This window comes from Gigantopelta aegis, chromosome 10 (genome assembly GCF_016097555.1).
Source record: "Gigantopelta aegis isolate Gae_Host chromosome 10, Gae_host_genome, whole genome shotgun sequence".
NCBI classification, from domain to species: domain Eukaryota; kingdom Metazoa; phylum Mollusca; class Gastropoda; order Neomphalida; family Peltospiridae; genus Gigantopelta; species Gigantopelta aegis.
In genome coordinates, this window is record NC_054708.1 from 58170447 (window position 1) to 58194398 (window position 23952).

General features: G+C 37.6%; 1 protein-coding gene across 1 annotated transcript in view; it reads right to left on the bottom strand.

Annotated features, from left to right (window-relative positions):
• LOC121384202 (sodium/potassium/calcium exchanger 3-like) overlaps positions 1-23952 on the bottom strand; it is a 78515-nt gene that overhangs the window by 16151 nt on the left and 38412 nt on the right. The window contains exons 4-5 of the mRNA XM_041514477.1: positions 15113-15199; positions 1957-2057 (exon numbers count right to left, since the gene is read on the bottom strand). Of these exons, the coding sequence (XP_041370411.1) occupies positions 1957-2057; positions 15113-15199 (188 nt within the window). The remainder of the gene's footprint in view (positions 1-1956; positions 2058-15112; positions 15200-23952) is intronic.

The following is a 23952-nucleotide window of genomic DNA, read 5'->3' on the forward strand; positions in this document are numbered from 1 at the left end:
TACCAAATCATCAATATTCACAATGATGATTGTTTGTAAATAGTGATAGTGCATTTTACGTCCAACCCTCCTTGTCGAATGTCGTCAATTATGTCTCAACCGAAAAAATAAATAGGTGATGACGGTGTATTGGCATGGGAGCAGGTCAACTCGCCCCAAAACCTACTCTCCCCCAACGCTGTTGGTCAACTCGCCCAACACTGTTTAGTCAACTCATATCATTACCGTTTTCTTAATTAATATACCAATATGTTAAGCAATAATGTACATTAAATATTGTTGAATACGCACACCAGTCGGAGTCCAAAAGCTTTGCTTGATCATTCCTTTAAGAAAATAAGGGACAAACTCACTAATGTCGTTAAAATAGGCTTGACAGTTCATTGTAATATCCCATATTAAGATCTCCCCAATATAAAACCAATTAATAAGTGGTCATGATAGTTTCACTGTAATATTAATAAATAAAATGACACCAAAGTTGTAGACATCCATTTTTAATTTTTTCACAATTATTTACAGACAGTAAAGTTTGGGGCGATTTCTCCAAACACCGGGGTGAGTTGGTAGGGGGCGAGTTGGTTTTAGGTTGAGTTGACCAGCAATCATTGGCATTTGCACTCAACTTCAAGAATAATCAAGTGTCAAGTCTATTTATAACCTTGGGTACGTTATTTTTTCTTAATTATTACACAAAGTACATGCAGATTAACAACTGTCTGGATAAATAACACCCTCCTGACTTGATGGGGTGTCCACTGCACAAAGGTAATTAAATGCTTGATATCGGGGTCACAATCCTATGATTAACCATAATGTACTAATATGTAGACAAATTGTTTGCTGGTACTACATAAACATATATGTAAGTCTATTGTTCGTCTATTGTTTGGGAAACACATTAATTTCAACACAATGGCGAGGACAACTAGACAATATTTTACCACATCATTTATTGTTTAATTGTCATTTGTGTTATGTGACAGGTAAATTCTGTGGTCACATTTATGGGGGTAATAATGTACTGAAAACGACCATTGGGTCTGACTTTACTGGTCGTAATCTGTAATAGTGGGATGGTCTTAATAATGGGTATTTTTACTATAAAATAATAAAGAAATAGTCTGATCTTTAAAATATTAGTCTTAGAACTGGGGTGGTCATTAGGTGGGCTTTCACTGTATATATGTTACATATATAGTCGAATCCACTTTATTGCATATCGGTTTATAGCATAAATTGGTTATTTGCATAATATTCGGCTGCACAGAACCATTTAGCATTAAATCAATACAAATTATGTTGCATATTTGAATAGCTTTAAAAAGAAAACATTGGTTAATTGCATACAAAAACTAAAAAAATATAGAAAATTTCATCATAAAATGTTCCACAAGCCTGTAATATTTTACCAGAAACAATTGTATTTGCACAGAGAATAAAGCAGAATGGTCTATGTTGATTAAAAACTAATACATGTATTAAAACAAGAAAAAAGTATATTGCTACTCATTCTGTTTTGACTTTATTGAAAAAGACAAGTGATCGATATTTAAACAGTTTTCTCAGTATAATTGAGTGGGGACTCATGAGACCAAAACAAGTTTATATCTAAGATTCCTGTCTGTAGACTGTAACAGAAATTGGCACAACATAATAGAAGGTAATCTCCAGATAGACAAAAAGGACACTTTATAAAAACAAAAAACACTCTTTTTTTCTGAGGGTGCAACTGCCCCACTTGTACCCTATTAGATGTGGTCATGAAAGATAACATGTCAAAAAGGAGAATCAGTTTACAACAAAAAGATGACATGAAAGAAAGAAATATATCTGAACGTTCATCAACCATGAAAAATGGATCATAAGAAAATAAAATAGGGTTTAAAAAGGGAAAAAAAACATGCTGAGGAAATTGCAATACGCATTAAGGAATTTTTTTATTGTTCAACTCACCAGTTGACCACTTCATCAAAAATGACTATGACAAGGGCAGCGATGCTTATCGAATACGCCACACAGTCACGGATCAACGGCCACCAGTTGAGATACACTACCTGTGAAGAGAAAACGATAAATACAACCTTCATAAAATGTCTTCATTTATACTGATTCCATTTCTTACTGAACATGGACACATTCTATCACTCTGTTGTTGTACTGGCAAATAAAAGTTAAAATGCTTGTTTTGTTTAACGACATCTAATATAACCCACAGCAAAAAAGTGATGTGGAGAATGAAAATCTCCATGGCAATCTCCAATTGCAACGAGCAATTGCAGAGGTTGCTTTTTCACAGACAGGAAAGCACATAACACGGCCTTGTACTGACAAGTAAGTGACAGACCCTAGTTTTTAAACACTATGACAGAGTTTTCACTATTAGAGCTGTTTTTAATAATTGAATTAGACATTATTTACATTTTATTATAAAGATTATCCATTTCCATACATCCATACATACTGGTCATCCTGATATTTGTAATACATGGTACTATGAAATGTATTTTTAATGATTCTAAAAAACCATGTACCCCTGAGAATTAACAGTTATGGAGACAAGTGTTAGTCTATATGTAGAGGGTTTTTTCCCCATTTCAATATCTCAAACTCTCATTACACTCTATTGTAATTTTATCAATATGTAGATAAACCAACTTAATGTGGTCTCCATCATCACTTCAGGTGTACTAGTTTCTGATCAGGTCAGGTCAGGTCAGTTCATAGGGTTTTACGTGCACATTCAGAACAAGCTGTTGTAGCACATGGTTTTTCGAAAGAAAAGAAAAAAAGAAAAAAAAAAAAAAAAAAAGTTTTCTGTTCTAAGTCAACTTATAGGAATCAGGCTATGAATCATGGTTGAGTCTCAGCATTTCATGTTGACATGATGTTCAAGACATATCAGACAGCTGTTATTCGAACTAGGCTATTTATTACAATGCCAATTTAACCAACAGAATGAATGAATGAATGTTTAATGACACTTCCAGCACAAAAACACACATTAGCTACTGCATGTGTATCAAACAATCCATTATCATTTTTCTCTCATGTGGTCTTCGAGTCATTTCGCCATCTATGTAGCACTTGGTTCCAGATCCCAATCCCATGTGCTTCAAAACACATTACACACATGTACACATGAGTATGACAACTGAAAACATCACGGTGGATCAGAAAGGAAGGAAATGTTTTAATTAACAACACACTCAACACATTTTATTTACGGTTATATGGTGCCAGACATATGGTCAAGGACCACACAGATACTGAGAGAGGAAACCTGCTGTCGCCACTTCATGGACTACTCTTTTTGATTAAAAGAAGGGATCTTTTATATGTACCATCCCACAGACAGAATAGTACATACCATGGCCTTTGTTACACCAGTTGTGGAGCACTGGCTGGAACGAGAAATAGCCCAATGGGTCCGCCGATGGGGATCGATCCTAGACTGACTGCGTATCAAGCGGGTGCTTTACCACTTAGCTCGCGATGGATCAGTTCTTGGATGGGATAATAAAACCTCTCAAACAATTTGTATAGTACTGATGCTATAAAGCATTCCTGGCAATAGCTAGACAGAATGTCCCAGTTAGCTATGTTGGTCATAGAGTGCTAAGATTCTCATACAGAAGGTCTTTGGTTAAAATCCCCTTCATTGAAGGCTGATTTGTCTGTTACATTTACAGTACTTATTCATCACTGCCTACTAGTGACCCATCCAAAAGCCAACTACATGTACATGAGGCTGCTAGGTTTCCTCAAAAACTTATTTAATATTAGAAAGGAAAAGAATCTTTAGTGGCACCTCGGTACATTTGAAACCATGTGTATGTGTATTTATGTCTCACAGAATGATCACTTTGATACTTCATCTAGATAATGATTTTTATGATTTTTAAAATTTAATGACGCACTCAACACATTTTTTTATGGTTATATGGCGTCGGACATATGGTTAAGGACCACACAGATATTGAGGGAGGAAAATGGGCTACTCTTTTCGATTAGCAGCAAGGGATCTTTATGTGCACCATCCCACAGACAGGACAGTATATATCACAACCTTTGTTACAACATTTGTGGAGAAATAACCCTTTGGGGTCTACTGACGGGAATAAATCTTAGATCGATTACGCATCAGACATGTGCTTTACCACTGAGCTATGTTCTGCCATGCCTAGATAATGAGATAATGAGAAAGGAAATGTGCTGCTACCACATGGGCTACATGTATCAGGCAGCAGCAAGAGATCTTTTATATGAACTTTCTCATTGACAGGAAGTGCATGGCCTTTGATGTATTAGTTGGGAAGCAATGGCTGGGTCAGTATAAAAAACCTGACTGGTTCACAGAGTGTAAGAGCTATAATTTGGCAAACTAGGTTAAAAATTACTCAAACAGCTCCTTAAATTTACTCTCAATGAACTGTTCCAAATCATGCACAAATTACCTCATGAAAACTGCACAAATTCAAAATTCAATAGCAGCACAAATGTCCCCACCCTCTAGCAATCCTAGTTGTGCTGCTGGTGCTCTCTACACCTGCCAGTGTGGGCGATGTCTTGTCCCACCATCCCCAACCCCTGTCCTGTCCTAAATGAAGAAGTTGGCATAAGTCGACACCTGTGCCCATGACAGGCGTGCACTACAACAGCTTGCTCTGAACATATACATTAAGCCGTATGACTTGACCTGACTACAGTGCAATCAATCCTACTATCCTCTACAACACAGGTGAGCATTCTACCACAGAAGAATCCACCCACGTCATTTTACAATAGACACTGCTATCACGACTGAAATTATTTTCATGCTGGTATCTAATTAAGCTTCAGGCCACTTAATTTCCACCTGAAGACCCAGCCGAGCCAATCAACTCAAGAAACAGACTATCACATTTCCCCTGTAAAATTAATGTCATTAGTTTCTTTGCTTTAACAGCCAACTGGTAATTAATTATCCAGGCCAACCAGTATCAAAGCAGTTTTCATGTGCATTAAAAATGAATAGCAAACAAGAGAAGATGTCACAGTCTTGGTGGTGTGGTGCTTACATACTCTACTGGAATCAAGACAGGCAGGTTCTGGGTTCTCTCCCATGCATTGGCTTCCACCCAGAGTGAATTGTGGAAACTTAAATGCATAGATTCTAAAGCAAAAAACCCCAACAACATTCAAGTTAAAATGAAGGAATGGTGGTCTTGTGGTTAAGTCAATGGAGGTAAGTCACTGGAATTGAGTCAATGGACTCAATGGGGAGGTGTAAGATCATAGTACACAGAATTGTCTCTCACTGACCACTAACCATTAACCTACGGTACTTTGCAGTACAGACAGAATACATGTAGATGGCCGAGATGTGTGCCATAACCATAACTGCATAGATTTTGAAGCAAAAGAAATTGAATGAATGAATGAATGAATGAATGAATGAATGAATGAATGAATGAAAGAGTGAAAGAGTGAAAGAAATAAAAAATAATGAATGAATGGATGGATGGATGGATGGATGGATGGATGGATGGATGGATGAATGAATGAATGAATGAATGAATGAATGAATGAATGAAGAAACCAGCATTACATCAGTTTTTATTGCATCAAAAAATTGATTGCTAAAAATGCCTACAGACATATTTAAAAGGTTTTAAAGCACAATTATTTGGAGTCTGATAAAAAAAAAAAGAGACTGTTTTGTACAGGGATGTAATTTATAACTCCGATATTAAGCCTAGAGCATGGTACATGTGGACAATGTGCCTGTTAAGCTGAATAAACTGCTGATTGGGAAAACTGCATGGTAAGCAGACCAATTCATCTACAGAGACACTGCCGCAGTCATGTTAAATCGCCAACAATATTGATTGCGGGGCTGCACATGTTTCTCTTATTGTCAGATGTATAGCAATATTATACACACGTTTTCATACACAAATGAAACCCGAGTTTTATTGACTCTGTTATGAATAACTGTCCAGGAAAGTATCATTTAATTTCCTGAGTGCATGGGCGCACACTCTCAACCATGGGGATTAAGTGCTTTCTAAGACGCTGCTAATTTGTCATCAAGCTATAAGGACCAAAACACACCAGAGCTGGGTCTGTATCTGACAAGTATGGAATGGAATGAATGAAAATGTTTAATGACACCCCAGCACAATGAGTATGATACCAGTGGGGGAAAAAAAATGCATTGAACTGAATGTAACAAAACACACCAGAACTGGGTCTGCATGGGTCTGACAAATATGGAATGAATGAACGAATGAAATGTTTAACGACACACCAGCACAATGAGTATGGTACCAGTGGAAAAAGAAACACATTTAACCGAATGTGACAAAACACACCAGAGCTGGGTCTGGGTCTGACAAGTATGGAATGGAATAACTGAAAATGTTTAATGAAACACCAGCACAATGAGTATGGTACCAGTGAAAAAAGAAACACATTTAACCGAATGTGACAAAACAGACCACATCTGTGTTGGCGTGACCAACAGATCTAACAATGGATGACAATATAGAACACAAACTATATTATATTTCTCTGTTAGACAGGCAACTATTTAATATTCAAGCATTACCAGTGTAATGTTTTCAAACAAAACAACATTAAATGTATATAATTATATATATATATAGTAATCAATATGGGATTTAAAAACAAAAATTCTAACGATATAAATGCAGTTAATATATACAGTTATAGGTCCAGATGTTAAAATACACAAGTTTCTGCCACATTCAGCAGACCCAGTTTTGGTCTGTTTTGGACCAAAGTAAGTTTAGCCGTTCTCTACATCCTGCTGAACTAGACACAAGGAAGCAATTAGCAGTGTTTTTTGTTTTTTGTTTATTCCACTGCCCCCTTTCCTTTGTCTCCTTTAAATTCCATCTCTTTTCTTCCCGATCTGGCAACTCTCTTATCTTTCAACTTCTTTTGCTGTCCACCTCCACGTCCCAGTCCTTGTCTCTCCAACCGCGACAGGTGCTTGTCTCTTGCATGTGGCTATCTGTGCCACACACCTGCCATTCTCCATCAGCTTTTAGCTGTGGGCTTAGTCTGACCACTTCGGGGAGTGTTCAGTAGTTACTTCTGGCATTGTTAAGAGGCACTTGTAACCACCTACTTTGCACCCCTACTACCCGCGGTCGTTAGTTAGTGCCGTGGGTCAGACCAGCTTTATTAGCAGCAGAGGACGAGGATGCCAGGTGGGTGTAGGGAAATACACAGAGACTGCACCCATGGAGGAAGTTGAGACAGGTAGGTGATGGTATGGACAGCTCAGAAGACAGAGTCGGAGAAAACTGACAGAAAGGGTCGAAACAGATTGAAATCGTGGGAGAAGTTGAAAAGTTTGCAATTAGCAGTGTTTATAATGCTATAAACAGACGATAATAGCAGAGAGATCATATAGATCAGGCCTCAATGGGAGAAAGAAATGAGGGGAGTGAATAATTGCTGCCCTAACTTACAATGTATCTACATTATGGGGAGCCATTAAGGACATGACAAAATAATGAGCATTGATATTTAATCCTTTTATAGTACTACTTCTTTTTGTTCGCTTGACGACTACACGTTGAGGCCAGCTGTGACTATGAATGATACTGTCTTCTGTAGATCACTTTTTGTACGGTACAGCTTCTTCTGGAGTGTTGGTGTAGTTGTCCTGATAGTGTCCCTCAGCTGCTTTATAGTATATATATATATATATATATATATATATATACGCCAAAACAAACAGGAAAGAAAGACTGCGACCAGAAGCCTCATTTATACTGTCTGGAAGTTAACCTCGTTACTGACATTGAATCTCACCTTAATGACAATGAATCCCATATTACATCTTTGTACTCTATTCACATATTACAACGTTAAGGGTGACTGAAATTTGGTCTAAAATACCAAGTGTTCCCTTATTTCTTTCTCTCAGTATATATATTTTTTAAAAAATCATATGATATTTAAAGGGGAGCTAAAATGACTCATTGAACTAGTCTCATGGGAGAGATGGGGAGTCAGAGTGATAGCTCCCCTTAAAACATGAGGTCCAATAGGTTGCCATCCACTTTAAGGTTTTGCCTTTACCATAGTTGGACACCCAATAGCCAATATATTTTGTGTGCTGGGTGGTTGTTGTTACACATTCAGTCATTCATTCATTCCACTTTAAGGCTGGTATATGGCTCATGTAGGGCAGGATATAGCTCAGTGGTACAGAGCTTGGTCTTGGACAATTCTCTGCTGAAGTCAGAAGTTATGTTCATGACAGGCATGCTTGAACAGTTCTGAGGAGCAATCAGTTACAGGATCGATTGACTCCCACTGATAGAAATGTTAAACAACCCCAGGGTTCACCCTGTCAATTAATTGCCAATTTAGCCAATTGCTAATTTTTATACAAAGTGGCTACAACATTTTGGCTAATAAAATTTCCCACAAAGTAACCACATTTTAATAATGTTCAAGGAAATACTCTACATATTTGAAAACTTGGCTCAACCAAATGTTATTCCAGTATATGAGCCCTGACACTACGTAGTAGCTGCCTTCTCCAACACCATCCGAATTACTGCACCATGACTGGCATAATAATATTACGTGATTTTCTGTCCACAAAAACATATTAAAGTTCCCTTGCTGTTATTAATTTTTTTTTTTTTTAAATATTGAGAAAAACCTGTGCATTCGTGTAAGTCAGTGTGTTCTGCCTGTATATCTGGACATTATGTATGCGAATGCATGTGTTTAACTTGAGTGTCAATCAGTTTCTGTTAGTTTTCTCATTTTGTAAAGGTTTGTTTGTTGCTTGGAACATAGACATGTATATTAAGCAGTGACTTGGGGCTCCCAACTCCAATACTTCTATATGATTTGGGACAATAAATATTATTTAAAAAAATAAAATAAAATAAAATGTTTTTTTTTTTTTATTGTTTTTTTTTTGGTCTAAAAAACAAAACAAACAGAAAACCCAGTTGTAAACAAATACTGAGAAAAACAAATACTTATTCCCATTAACACATTAGCTGTTGTTTTTACCACTATCTTTATAGTCAACAGAGCTGGTTATATACTGGCTGCATTAACGGCTGATAGTGATATCATGACGACTGTTATCACAAACACAAACTTAGATATATATCCGTGATGAACAGTAATAACAAACACAAACATGAATTTTCCTCGTAATGTACACACACTGACACACAATATGAAGGAAGTATCGAAACAAACCTGTACATATCTAGAAAAGTACAACTACAAATAAAAACTCAGCACAGCTATTGGGGATAAAGATATTAGTGCAAAAACAGTCACTAGTATATTATGAATCCATCACTCAAATATTTATAGATGCTTTGTAGTGTTCACTCCTGGAAAACAACTCTTAATTTATGGTCTATGATCGAACCACCTCAGTGAATTCGTTCAACTGATTGGGTTTTTTTCTCGTTCCAACTAGTGCACCACAACTGGACAAAGGTCGTGGTATATGTGCTTTCCTGTATGTGGGAAAGTGCATATAAAAGATCCCTTTCTGCATTAAGAAAATGTCGCAGGTTTCCTCTATTGACATCTATTGACATCCGATAGCCGATGATTAATAATCACCGAGTGACTGATAACACTTTTATTTCAGGGAAATTTTAAGATATTTCACTAAATGTTATATAATGAAACAATGTTTCCAAATATCTTCGTTCTGCTAAAGATCGCATGCACATTACATTATAAAATCTGCAAAAATATTTGGGTATGGTGCCAAACCCATTTTACCCTCTAGGGAACACCCCCCCCCCCCCCCCCATCTCTACAGCTCCGCGCCTTCGGCGCTCACATTTGATGAGTTCCATTCAAATGCAATTTTGATCCCTCCCCGCAAAACATGCTGGCTACAGGCCTGCATGATGGCCAAGATTATTTGTGGACATGCTTATATCTTGTTATTTGTAACATTCAGCTACTTCACACAAATGTCAAACATGTCATATTTGACATCCAATAGCCGATGATTAATGAATCAATGTGTTCTAGTGGTGTCATTAAACAAGCTTAAACTTTAGTTTGGTTGGAATGGGGAAAAGATTGAATGTAAATCTACGGCAATTATTCCTGTGGCACATCTCACCTCAAGGCTTGTGGTCTGCCACACTGAGCTACATACATGTATATTGCACCTCATTCAACCAGTAGATGAATTTCCCACTGTTATCACGATTCAGAATTTAAAACAGGAATTTGCATTTTAAAGGGACAATAAAAACAAAATCGATGTCCATTGTCTTCTAGTTTGTCATATAAAACCCAACTCATCACTTCACTTCAGGATTATTCCACACATGATAGTTCCATTGGAATTTTCAGATATTACATGCCTTTTCATTGATAACACAAGCTGGATGCCTGGATTACCAACGGAATGGGTGACTGGATGGATGACTAGATGGGTGTTTGGATTGCCAACTGAATAGGTGACTGGATGGATGACTAAATAGGTGCCTGGAATGCAAAATGAATGGGTGACTGGATGGATTACTAGATGGGTGTTTGGATTGCCAACTGAATAGGTGACTGGATGGATGACTAAATAGGTGCCTGGAATGCAAACTGAATGGGTGACTGGATGGATGACTAGATGGGTGTCTGGATTGCCAGCTGAATAGGTGACTGGATGGATGACTAAATAGGTGCCTGGATTGGCAACTGAATGGGTGACTGGATAGATGACTAGATGGGTGCCTGGACTGCAAACTGAATGGGTGACTGGATGGATGACTAGATGAATGCCTGGACTGCAAACTGAATGGATGACCAGGTGGGTGCCTGGATTGGCAACTGAATGGTTGACTGGAGGAATAACTAAATGGGTGCCTGGATTGCAAACTGAATGGGTGACTGAATGGGTGACTGAATGGATGACTAGATGGGTGCTTGGACTGCAAACTGAATGGGTGACTGGATGGATGACTAGGTGGGTGCCTGGATTGCCAAATGAATGGGTGACTGGATGGATGACTAGATGGATGCCTGGATTGCCAACTGAATAGGTGACTGGATGACTAAATGGGTGCCTGGATTGCCAACTGAATGGGTGACTGGATGGATGACTAGATGGGTGCCTGGATTTGCAACTTAATAGGTGACTGGATGGATAACTAGATGGGTGCCTGGATTGACAACTGAATGGGTGACTGGATGACTAAATGGGTGACTGGATGGATGACTAGATGGGTGACTGGATGGATGACTAGATGGGTGACTGGATGGATATCTAGATAGGTGCCTGGATTGCCAACTGAATGGGCGACTGGATGGATGACTAGATGGGTGCCTGGATTGACAACTGAATGGGAGACTAGACTGTCAAAAACACAAATGACTACAAAGTTTAAAGTGACTGGGTGCTAACTAGTTGAGTGACTTGATGGGCGATTAAAAGGATGACAGTATGGGCAACTGGATGGATATTTATGATTGGATACATGACTGGATATCTGACTGAATGCTTGTACTGGATGTGAACACTGTGTATCAATGGTCCACAAATGAAACACAGAAACAATCAACCATCAGCTTGTCACACAATTACATCCTGTTACATAATGTCTTAAGTCAACACATCAGAGTTGGGTGAAGACAGTAAAGAATATGCAGAATATAAAAACTAATTTTGTCAACTACATGCAGTAAGTTAATGGTTCTGATTGATGACATTTACATCATAAACGCCTACAGACACACACACATACTTTCATTGAAATTAGATTACAAATATAAACTCATAAAACGTAACAAAGCTGAAACCCTGGAGTGAGACCTAGGCATACTGTATAGATAATTTACCGGCAGTGTTGGGATCAAATGTTAATTGCCATCACTGAGTACCTAGTCAACAGTAGTAAATTCATCCCTAGCTACAGTGTGTCACTTCTGATTGATGCCACCAACACAATTGCTGTCCCAGTGGAAGTGTATAATCACCACTATTAAATATACAATATAGGTATAGGTATATGTAGATCAACCACTGTAAAAAACACCACCCTGGATCCATGCCTGGGAAGGCAAAAGACAAATCGTTTTTAATGTGTTCTCATAAACAAATTGCAGCATACACAATAGGGAATAAAATAATAAATACTCTACCCTCCAACCTCTGCCAAGTGATAGATTGTGAGACAGCTCTATGTTATGCTGTCATCCCTGCATGTGGCTTGTTCAAGGTGGTAGAGTGCTATATACATGTATACTGAACAAAATTAATAAAGGACCAGTACAGACTTCAGTTAATTCTGTGCTAGTGTTATTTTATTTTAGCAAGTTTTCATCACTGATGCCGTCTAAATATTATTTCAGTCAAATCTGACCCATGATACATGTACAATGCTTGCACATGATGGGTTTTCCCCCCCATGTATTTATAAAAACCACCAGAATGTGCTTTTGGCTAAGGTTTGTTACATGCTATACTTCGTATAGCATACTTTCAGAGATTTATCCAGAATTCTCACCAGGGTCCCATGAATGTCTGATGGAATTTGGAAAATTATACACAGGATATGTGAAGAGTTTCATCGCAAAACGTGATAAACACCACTATACACACCCAATCCTAAAAACGTTTTATTCCAAACCACCGTAAACACTACGCCAGTTTCTCTGCAATCTGCGATATATCCTCAGACAATCGTATCGCGTTTTGCAGAAAACTTAATGTGAACTTGTGTTTGTCTACGTGTGAACAGTGTCTGAGTGGCGTTCGCACAATGGTTTTTAATATGGCGTTTATTGCATTTTGCGATGAAACTCTTCATGTTTTCAGGCCACTAAATGATATAGAACACCACTGTTAAATATATTTATTACAACAGATATAATTAAATATATATATATATATATATATATATATACAGATGAACTTCGTTAACTCGAAGTTGAAGGGGACGACGGAATACTTCAAGTTTCAGGGAGTTCGAGTTTTCGAAATTCGTACAGCAGACCCCAAAGTGAAACTGCATTGTAGTATTATCATTTCGTTGATATCGGAAGACACGTTTGCTGCTCCATCCCTGCAAGCTTGCTGCATGAGATTTAATGCATCTAAAACATTTAGTTTTAACTCAGATTCCGCATCAACAGCCGATATATAATAGAGAATAACCCTCTTTCTGTAAAAGACTTTTAAATTCTGGATTAATCCCTGGTCCATAGGTTGTGTTTTTGATGTGGTGTTCGGTGGCAAGAAGACAAGTTCAACTGATTTTAGACCCGATATTTTGGGATGGGCAGGGCAGTTATCCACTACAAGGGCAATTTTTCTCGACATTTGTTTGTCTATTGTTTTTACCCAGTTAGTGAAAATATCTGAAGTCATCCAGGCCTTTTTGTTAGCTAGGTATTCAGTTGGTAGTGTTTTCATATTTTTAAAACAACGTGGTTTTACTGACTTCCCTATGATAAGCAATGGCAGTTTGTCGTTGTCTGACATGTTGGCAGTAACTAGGGCAGTAAGCCGATCTTTACTCTTTTTCCCCCCCCCCCCCCCCCCGTGACAATCTACATCTTTAAATTCAAGGGTTTTGTCTGGCAGAAGGCGAAAAAATATCCCTGTTTCATCCGCGTTGTATATATCGTCGGCATCATATTTCCTGAGAATTAGCTGTAATCTCTCATGCCATTCTAACATTTCTGTTGATTGTGTGTCCACAGCTTTTACCTCCCCACACACCTTTTTACTAGTAAATGTTATTCCATTTCTTTCTTTAAATTTATCAAGCCACCCAGTTGAAGCCTTAAAATTTACACAGTCAAACATTTTTTGCAAATTCTTCCGCTTTTGTAAGTAATACAGGGCCAGAAATGGGAAGATTTTTATCTCTAGCATTTTTAAGCCATTTCAAAGTTGCGGCCTCTACATCTTCAAACATTCCTCATCTCATGTTCTTACGTTTTGGCCCAAACTTTAAATAACCCTCTTGAATAGAAATTTTGTTTTTAACCCAGGTTGAAAGTGTACTTTGGGGGATACTAAAGTCAATAGCAATTTGTTTTTTTGTCTTTTTACCTGCCTCTACCTCCATTACCGCTTTGTACTTCGTCTCGATGTCTTTTACTGTTAATTTTCTCTTTACACCCTTTCTTTCTGTCTCCAATCTGGCTATCCCCCCATTTCTGGGCCCTTCGCCAGATTGCTTGGATGACAAGAAAGCGTGACTATTAACCGATCTGGCTATCCCCCCGTTGCCGGGTCCTTCCCCAGATTGCTCGATCTCTGATGTATCAGTTTCTAACATAACTAAATGACTAGTAATGAATCATTTTGAATTCATACTTAAATAGCAAATAACAAATTTGACATGATTCACTCATTTAAGAGCAAAAACAAACAGCGTTAATTGTTATTACAACAGTTCTTTGAAGATTACAAGACTATTCGTACTTTGTGTAATGAGGCCCGCTGGCATGTACAAACACCGACAACCAAATGCAGGCATGTAGGATCATTTCATTCCGCATAGTCGGCGATCTATTATTCTGTAATTACCGCGTGTATTATCGATAGCCGAGACCAGTCGGGGCAATCACGCTTGGCTTGGGTGACAATTCATTTTTTTTAAAGTATTACCGGTACAGTTAAAAGGCTCAGTAACTCCACAAACTTCGAGTTTTGGAAGTGCAATATCCCTTAATTTTTTATGAGTCGACGTTTTTGAAAGATCGAAGTTTGAGTTATTGAAGGTCGACTGTATATATATATATATATATATATATATATATATATATACATATACATATTGGGAATTTTTAGTACAGATATTAGGAATTTTCAGGGCCACTTTCTTTGGGAATTAAGGGGCCTATGTTCTGACTCACGGAATGCCTGGATAAAATCCTGACTTTATTCTCACATGTTTCACTCCACATATATTTAGTTGTTTCAATAACAAAGTTTAAGTGCTTGCCACAATGTCAACACCTTAAAACAGAAACAAAAATAAGTTTTTTAGTTTTACCATATGTAAAGAAAACTGCAAACAAATTTCTACAGGTCCTGAATTAATTTAGTTGAATATATGAAACTGCCACCAATACTCACAGTACCAGCAAACATGGCACAGACACTGATGACAAACATCACATTGTAAATAGCCGAGCCGACGATAGTTCCCAGTCCAACGTCATCCTGAAACAGAGAAAACACACATTGTTATCCTATAGCAGGGTAAGAAACATTCACACTGGATTAGTGACCTAGAAACGTTACTAGTTCCTCATGAAAAATTATTAGCCCATACCCCTTCCCTACATAAAGTTAAAATGTTTTTCTTGTTTAATGACACCACTAGAGCACATTGATTAATTAATCATTGGCTATTGAATGACAAACATTTGGTAATTCTGACTCATAGTCATCAGAGGAAACCTACCGGCCTCGGTAGCGTCATGGTAGGCCATCGGTCTACAGGCTGGTAGGTACTGGGTTCGGATCCCAGTTGAGGCATGGGATTTTTAATCCAGATACCGACTCCAAACCCTGAGTGAGTGCTCCGCAAGGCTCAATGAGTAGGTGTAAACCACTTGCACTGACCAGTGATCCATAACTGGTTCAATAAAGGCCATGGTTTGTGCTATCCTGCCTGTGGGAAGTGCAAATAAAAGATCCCTTGCTGCTAATCGGAAAGAGTAGCCCATGCAGTGGCGACAGCGAGTTTCCTCTCAAAGTCTGTGTGGTCCTTAACCATATGTCTGACGCCATATAACCGTAAATAAAATGTGTTGAGTGCGTCGTTAAATAAAACATTTCTTTCAGAGGAAACCTGCTATATTTTTCAATTAGTAGATAAGTATCTTTTATATGCACCATCCCACAACAGGATAGAACATACCACAGTCTTTGATATACCAGTCGTGGTGCACTGGCTGACGTGAGAAGTAGCCCAATGGGGATCAATCCAAGACCAACCACAGATCACTGGGCCCCGTGTCGCCCTCCCCCACATACAAAACACACACATAATTTGTTGGTACCAGTGGACTGACTGGCCCTCAACGTGCCATTTCTAAAACAAGCTCTATAAGCATCTGTGATAATGTTTTAAAATATGTTTCTCATTTCATGCAATATTGTTTTGTTTACCACAGGATACATTTTTTTGGGGTGGGATGTAGCCCAGTGGTAAAGCATTCGCTTGATGCGCGGTCAGTATGGGATCGATCCCCGTCGGTGGGCCAATGGGGCTATTTCTCACTCCAACGAGTGCACCACGACTGGTACATGTATATCAAAGGCCGTGGTATGTGTTCATATTCGAACCCCCCACCCCCCCCCCCAGGTCCAGATCATGCTACACCCCTGCATATTATATACATTGTATAATATGGCCATTACATTTCTAACTGTTTGACACCCAATAGCTGATGTATTTGTCATACTGGGGTGTCATAAAAAATGCAATTATTCTAACTGTACATATGACACTGACTGAAGAGTGAAAGAAGAAAGCTATTCCTGCCACATACTCAGTAGTTTACCCATTTTTCTATTGACAGGACAGCACATACCATCATTTTAATCGTACTTGTCCCCAGCAATTTGTTCTCACTTAGAGCAAGGTTTATGGTATCGTCTCTTATACAAGTATCATCATTCAAACATATGACTACTGGAGAGATATTTAATCCTTTTAGTTTATTAATTATCCGCATTAGCTTGATGAAAAATCACTCAAAAGAAGTAAAGTGCTATTTGATAATGGGATAACATAGCTTGAGTTGCAAACCTAAGCTGCATGTAACAGTCGTGGAATATCTTGCACACATGTTATGTTTGTATGTTTATGTATGACAGGAGTGGATCAATGACTTAGTGACAGAGATGGCATGCATGTATTGACTGGAATACTGCAGGATTCTGTATATGAATGAGGGAACAATGTTTCTATCTGCCCTACTACATCGTTGTACAGTGAAACTTCTCAAAAAGGGAACCTCTAAACTGGAATTCTCTCAAAACCGAACACTCTGTAAACTGGAATTCTCTCAAAACTGGACCCTCTGTAAACCTGAATTCTCTCAAAACTGGACCCTATGTAAACTGGAATTCTCTCAAAACCAGACGCTCTGTAAACTGGAATTCTCTCAAAACCGGACGCTCTGTAAACTGGAATTCTCTCAAAACTGGATCCTATGTAAACTGGAATTCTCTCAAAACAGGACGCTCTGTAAACTGGAATTATCTCAAAACAGGATGCTCTGTAAACTGGAATTCTCTCAAAACCAGACCCTCTGTAAACCGGAATTCTCTCAAAACCAGACCCTCTGTAAACCGGAATTCTCTCAAAACTGGACCTTCTGTAAACTGGAATTCTCTCATAACCAGACCCCCTGTAAACCAGTATTCTCTCAAAACTGGACCCCCTGTAAACCAGAATTCTCTCAAAACTGGACTCCCTGTAAACCAGAATTCTCTCAAAACTGGACCCTCTGTAAACCGGAATTCTCTCAAAACTGGACCCTCTGTAAACCAGAATTCTCTCAAAACCGGACATTTTCCATGGTCACCTTTTAAATATCAGTACAAAACGAACCTCTCTAAACTGCATACCCCTTAAAACGGGACATTTTACTTGGTCCTGAGCATGTGTAGTTTAGCGGGATTTCACTGTACTGCTATATTCAAGGGCTGTATATTTGTTCTGGTTGCATTAATTACAATATGCATGTTACTGACATGCAATTCTTGAACACAAGCAATAAAATGATGACAAAATAAACAAGATGACTCATATAAATGTAGTGTTAATTAGGTATTTGTAGATATGGTTTATTTATGCCAAAAATAAAAAGTTCAGGCACATGAACAAGAATTTAAGCAATTTAAGAAGGGGTCTAGATATTGGCAAGCAAATTTTCCAAGGATGATCAAGTCATTCTCACCTGGAAAATATATTAAAAAAAGAAAATTCAGTTTGAGTGGGGAAGGGGTGGGCTGACCCCCAAAACCATTCCTGCACATGAGACTGATTTTGTCAGATACCATTTACATTTTTAAAAATTAATGTTTAGAGTTTTTGTCTCAGTATGACCTTAAGTCAGAACATATGTGTTACTTTTCCAGCACTGGCAGCCGCAGTGTCAACATTTGGTTTTGGGTGAAAAATGTGAAAAAGTAGAAACATGCAAACAACAGGTCTAATTATTAATCTTTTTAGGCTTGAATGACTTTTATAATATACTGCATGACCATATCAACTAAAGTTACTGTATTTATTTCTTTGAATGGCCATTACATAAGAAAAATGACACCCAAAAGAATGTCTTCGAGCAGCAAATGTGCACACCAAAACAAAATTATAGTTTAGGCATGATAAAAATAGAGAACGAATTTAGAATGAAATTAAATTCAATACTGACCAAAATATGATAAATATATGACCAAAGTATTACAAGTGTATGACCAACTACGGTATAATAGAATCTGAAAACATGAACAGCAAAATGTAGCCAACTGTTGTAGAGACAATATTACATCTACTCGGTGAGAAGTATAGCTTCAGTTTAGTCACTTTCATGATCTACAGTTTGCTGTGTCAGTACCTCCATATGGTCAATGAGTTAAAGCTCTGGCTTTCATCCTTAACTGATGCCTTACAGTTGGAAGGAAGGAAGGAAAGAAAGAAATGTTTTATTTAATGACACACTCAACACATTTTTTATTTACGGTTACATGGCGTCAGACATATGGTTAAGGACCTCACAGATATTGAGAGAAGAAACCTACTGTCGCCTCTTCATGGGCTACTCTTTTCGATAAGCAGCAAGGGATCTTTTATATGCACCATCCCACAGACAGGGCAGCACATACCACAGCTTTTGATATACCAGTCGTGGTGCACTGGCTGGAACGAGAAATAGCCCAATGAGCCGACCGACGGCTATCGATCCCACACCGACCGTGCATCAAGCGAGCGCTGTACCACTGGGCTACATCCCGCCCCTGCCTCACAGTTGGATGCAGCAGTACATACATGACCATTTGCTTGGTATATATGCAATTTTCTAAACAACTATTCAGTGCATAGGAACATACAGTATAATAGTAAAGACGTTAGGGACTGCAACCCAGTTGTTGTTACTGATGAGTTACAGTTGCAGGTCACGATCAGATGTAACATGTTATGAATTGCAATTTATCCTATAACTTACCCATGATATCCATGTCATAAACCCATGTGATAATTTTAGCGTATTAACCCGGTTAATAATGGTATGCTAGTTTTGCAAGGTCTCTAGGTAATGTGTTGCTGTGGATGGGTCAGTTTTTGCTTACAAGCCAACAAGACCTGTGTACCTGGGCATAATGTTTTCAAAGATTTAGTCAAAATGATATCCATGTCATAAACCCATGTGATAATTTTAGTGTATTAACCTGGTTAATAATGGTATTTAAGTTTGCAAGGTCTCCAGGTAATGTGTTGCTGTGGATGGGTCAGTTTTTGCTTACAAACCAACAAGACCTGTGTACCTGAGCATAATGTTTTCAAAGATTTAGTTAAAATGCGTGACGTCAAACTAAATTGTGCTAATCATAATGATGTCATATTACCGATGGTGACTTTAGTACTGTGATTTAAGACCGCTATGAACCCTGAGATAGTAAAAATAAAGAAGACCATAACAATGGCTGGTGTAATTATTATATGTACAATCTCACTATCAGTTGTGAAAAAGGTTCTTCTAGCAAGAGTTGTATCATATGAAAATACACCTGTTCTATTAAAGTGACATTCCTGAGTTTGTTGCATTATAAGATGTTTCCAACTAATAAAATATTTCTACGATTAATATTAAATATATTTTCTTGTTTAGAACATCAGTGTCTGTATATTCAATGTGTTTCTGGTCATCTTAATATTTGTAAGAAGTCCAAACTGGATTCTGTCTTCAAATAATTTCATACATACAAAAAAAACATATTTTAGGAAATAAAATGAAATTTAACCTAGTAAAAATATTAGAACTATCAGAAACATGTTTAATATACAACCACTAATATTTTATGTAGCAAAATATATTTGATATGTAATTACAATCATTAAAAAGGCTCTGTTAGTCGATAACATATTAACAGTTGCAGCAAACTCCGGAATGTCCCTTTAAGTATGTTTGCAAAAAAAAGAAGAAAAAAAAGACGATATCAGCAAAATCTCAGCTGTTACCATATCTGGAAGAACGCCCTGACAAAGGTGACATCTCTCACACAGTGTGATGCACTGTTATTTGAATTATTTAAACAATCTTTCACAAATTGTTGCATCAGAAACATTCAAACAGGTTGCCAAACGGTTTTGTCAACCTTATGAAATGTAATGTTTGTTTTATTTATATGCATGCCTAGATCAATCAAACGTGAGTCACAGCTGAACCTTCATATTAATACATGTTATAAGGTTTTTCATTAAATATAAACTCAAATATTTAATTAAGTTTGTTTTTCAACATAACAAATATGTTAAAAGAAAAAGAAAAAAAAGACTTATCTTTTTTTATCACCATACCAGTTTATGGCAGATGAATGTTTAATGTTAAAGTTCGTTTTGTTTAACGACACCACTAGAACACATTGACTTATTAATCATCGGCTATTGGATGTCAAACATCTGGTAATTTCAACATATAGTCTTAAAGAGGAAACCCGCTACATTTTTCCATTAGTAGCAAGGGATCTTTTATATATGCATTATCCCACAGACAGGATAGCACATACCGGTACCACAGCAGTACACTGTTTGGAATGAGCAAAAACCCACAATCAGTTGAATGGATCCACCAAGGTGGTTCGATCCTGCGACGCAAGCACCTTAAGCGAGACTCAACCGACTGAGCTAAATCAAACTCAATCAGTTGAATGGATCCACCGAGGTGGTTCGATCCTGCGACGCAAGCACCTCAAGCGAGACTCAACCGACTGAGCTAAATCAAACTCAATCAGTTGACTGGATCCACCGAGGTGGTTCGATCCTGTGACGCAAGCATCTCAAGCGAGACTCAACCGACTGAGCTAAATCAAACTCAATCAGTTGACTGGATCCACCGAGGTGGTTCGATCCTGCGACGCAAGCACCTCAAGCGAGACTCAACCGACTGAGCTAAATCAAACTCAATCAGTTGACTGGATCCACCGAGGTGGTTCGATCCTGTGACGCAAGCATCTCAAGCTAGCACTCAACCAACTGAGCTAAATCAAACTCAATCAGTTGACTGGATCCACCGAGGTGGTTCGATCCTGTGACGCAAGCATCTCAAGCTAGCACTCAACCAACTGAGCTAAATCACGCCCAAAGATTCTTCAAATGGCTCCATTAGTGAGAAACATCTTACAGTGGCAGTATACAATGTACTCAGCTCAGTCCTTTTAATTCTGCAGATGTTATTTTCATCGACATTCTTGTGTTGCTGAATGAGGTGCCTGGAGACAGACAGACCGTTATCAAACAGTCTCAGTCCACTCTCGTTTATATTAGACACAATATATTGTACTGCATCATATTGAATTGCTGAATTAATGACTTGAAACCAAATATTAAATCTTGATTTCCACTTGTTTTTTTAATATCAGATGTTAATAAACAGATGCTACTGGCCTGTCTGATATATACGTTATGTCTGTTGCAGTTTTATTCATTATTAATCTCGTCATATTGCAAACAAGGTCCATATATTGCTGCACTGAATCTGTGACATTTAGAAGTGCAATATGCTAGGGAACTGTTGAAATATAAAACAATTCTAAAATGTTTTTTCTTCTTTATTTACACACAGTTCATTAATTTATTTTGATGCCGAAGTAAAAAGTAATAAAACTTGCCCTCTCACACATGTGCCAATATATTTCAAAATCTTTGGTTATTGTCATTTTTACCAAGTAATGGATTCTTCTGTTGCATGACGTACACATATATTTGCATATATATAACCAGTAAATAATCTAATTATCACACATGTACAATACTGTTCTGTATTACACTGACCTTCCTGGGATATTTTAAATACCCTGATTGTTCAAACTATATTATAATAGGATTTTTTCAAGTGTCCAAAATCAGTCTAGAAAATGTTTTGAATAGTTTGCAACTGTCAATTTTAAAAACATTATAATGGTTCACCATGCAATTACTGATTGGTGGTTTGCATGAAATATTGTGCACTATCCTCTGTGGACACACTGATGTTTTTCCTGTTACAACCACTGCTCCATGCTCCTACATCAAAGGTCATATAGTATTAGCTGTACAATAAGTGGGATAGTGCTGCAACACTGGGGCAGGACATATAGCTCAGTGGTAAAGTGCTCGCCAGATGTGCAGTTGGTCTGGGATCGATCCCTGTCAGTCATCCCATTGGGCTATTTCTCGTTCCAGTATATCAAAGACTCTATTGATGTGATCATCAATTATAAAAATGCATAATCGATTGTGTGGGGAAAATCATTCCAGCCAGTGCACCATGGTGGGTATATCAAAGGCTGTGTTATGTGCTATCTTGTCTGGGATTGTGCATATAAAAGATCCATTGCTACTAAAGGAAAAATGTAGGATTTTTCTTTAAGACTATATATTAAAATTACCAAAAGTTTTACATCCAATAACTGATGATTAATAAATCAATGTGTTCTAGTGGTGTTGTTAAAACAAAGCAAACTTTACTTTTGCTGCTTCAAATTGGTAAGTGTAAGCAGCATGTATGTTGTGACAGTTGCCTGTCACACACCTCATGTAGGGGGAAGGTCATTAAACACCATTCCTTTCAGTTCCAGTCCATTCAATTTAGGATTTAAAAAACAAAAAAACCCAAAAACTTTTGTAACTGATTCTTTTATACATCAGATTTTGACATTCAATGTATGACCTAAACCATCAGTGCTCTTTATATAGTGGGTCTCCTTAGACCATCTAATATTCATTTTCTGGGTTCTAACTTGAAATTTGACAAAATTAGTATACTATTTCAAAATGCACCATGATAAAAATTGCTTCAATGCATTCTGCCTGTAATAATAGAATTTAATGGAAATTGCAACATCATCTGTATGATCACAGAAAACTGTTATCACCTGAATAATTCAATTAATAATTCAATGGAAGGTAGGCAGTTGATGTATAACTCTGAATGGTAGAACAGTTTCTCAGATACTCCACAAGGCGCTTTAATTCATGAGCTTCTAGAACAGTGATTCCAAATACACAGATACACCACAAGGTGTTACGAATGCAGCTACATTGTATTTCATGAGCTTTTTCTGTCAGTGGTATGGCTTACCCGATACTTATTAACCCTTTAATATATGATATGTGCTTGCACGTTTTGTCTCGCCTATCTTAATACAAAATTTCAGATAAAGGATAACTCAACAGTCATGATTAGAGTGAACAAAATGAAGAAATATGTTAAAGTTGTTGTTTTTTGTTAATGACACCATTAAAACACATCATCAGCTATTGGAAGTCAAACATTTAGTTTTAAATAGTGCTAGACACCAAATTGCCATATTTTAACAAGAGGCCCACAGGCCTTAATGGTCATCAGTGTAAATTGTTGACCCCATCTATCAGACTTTCGTGGTGGTAAGAATGACCAAATTCACGATTTTGGTTCTCCATGGGTAAAGAAAGCTTCCCACCAAATGTAGTTGGAAATGCAGTCATTAGTTTTGAAAAATTACAGTTTAAATACATTTCTCTATACAACTCAGACACAGAGGACCCAACATTAATGAAATTCACAACTTTGATGAACCATCTATTGATCTTTAAATAAATGAATATTTATTTGCTTATAGAATTTCTAGAAGTAGAGAAGAAGATTTTTAAAAATTGGCATAATTTTCTCCTTTTGGGTACCACCCTTTCAGGCCCCGGGGGGGGGGGGGGGGGGGGG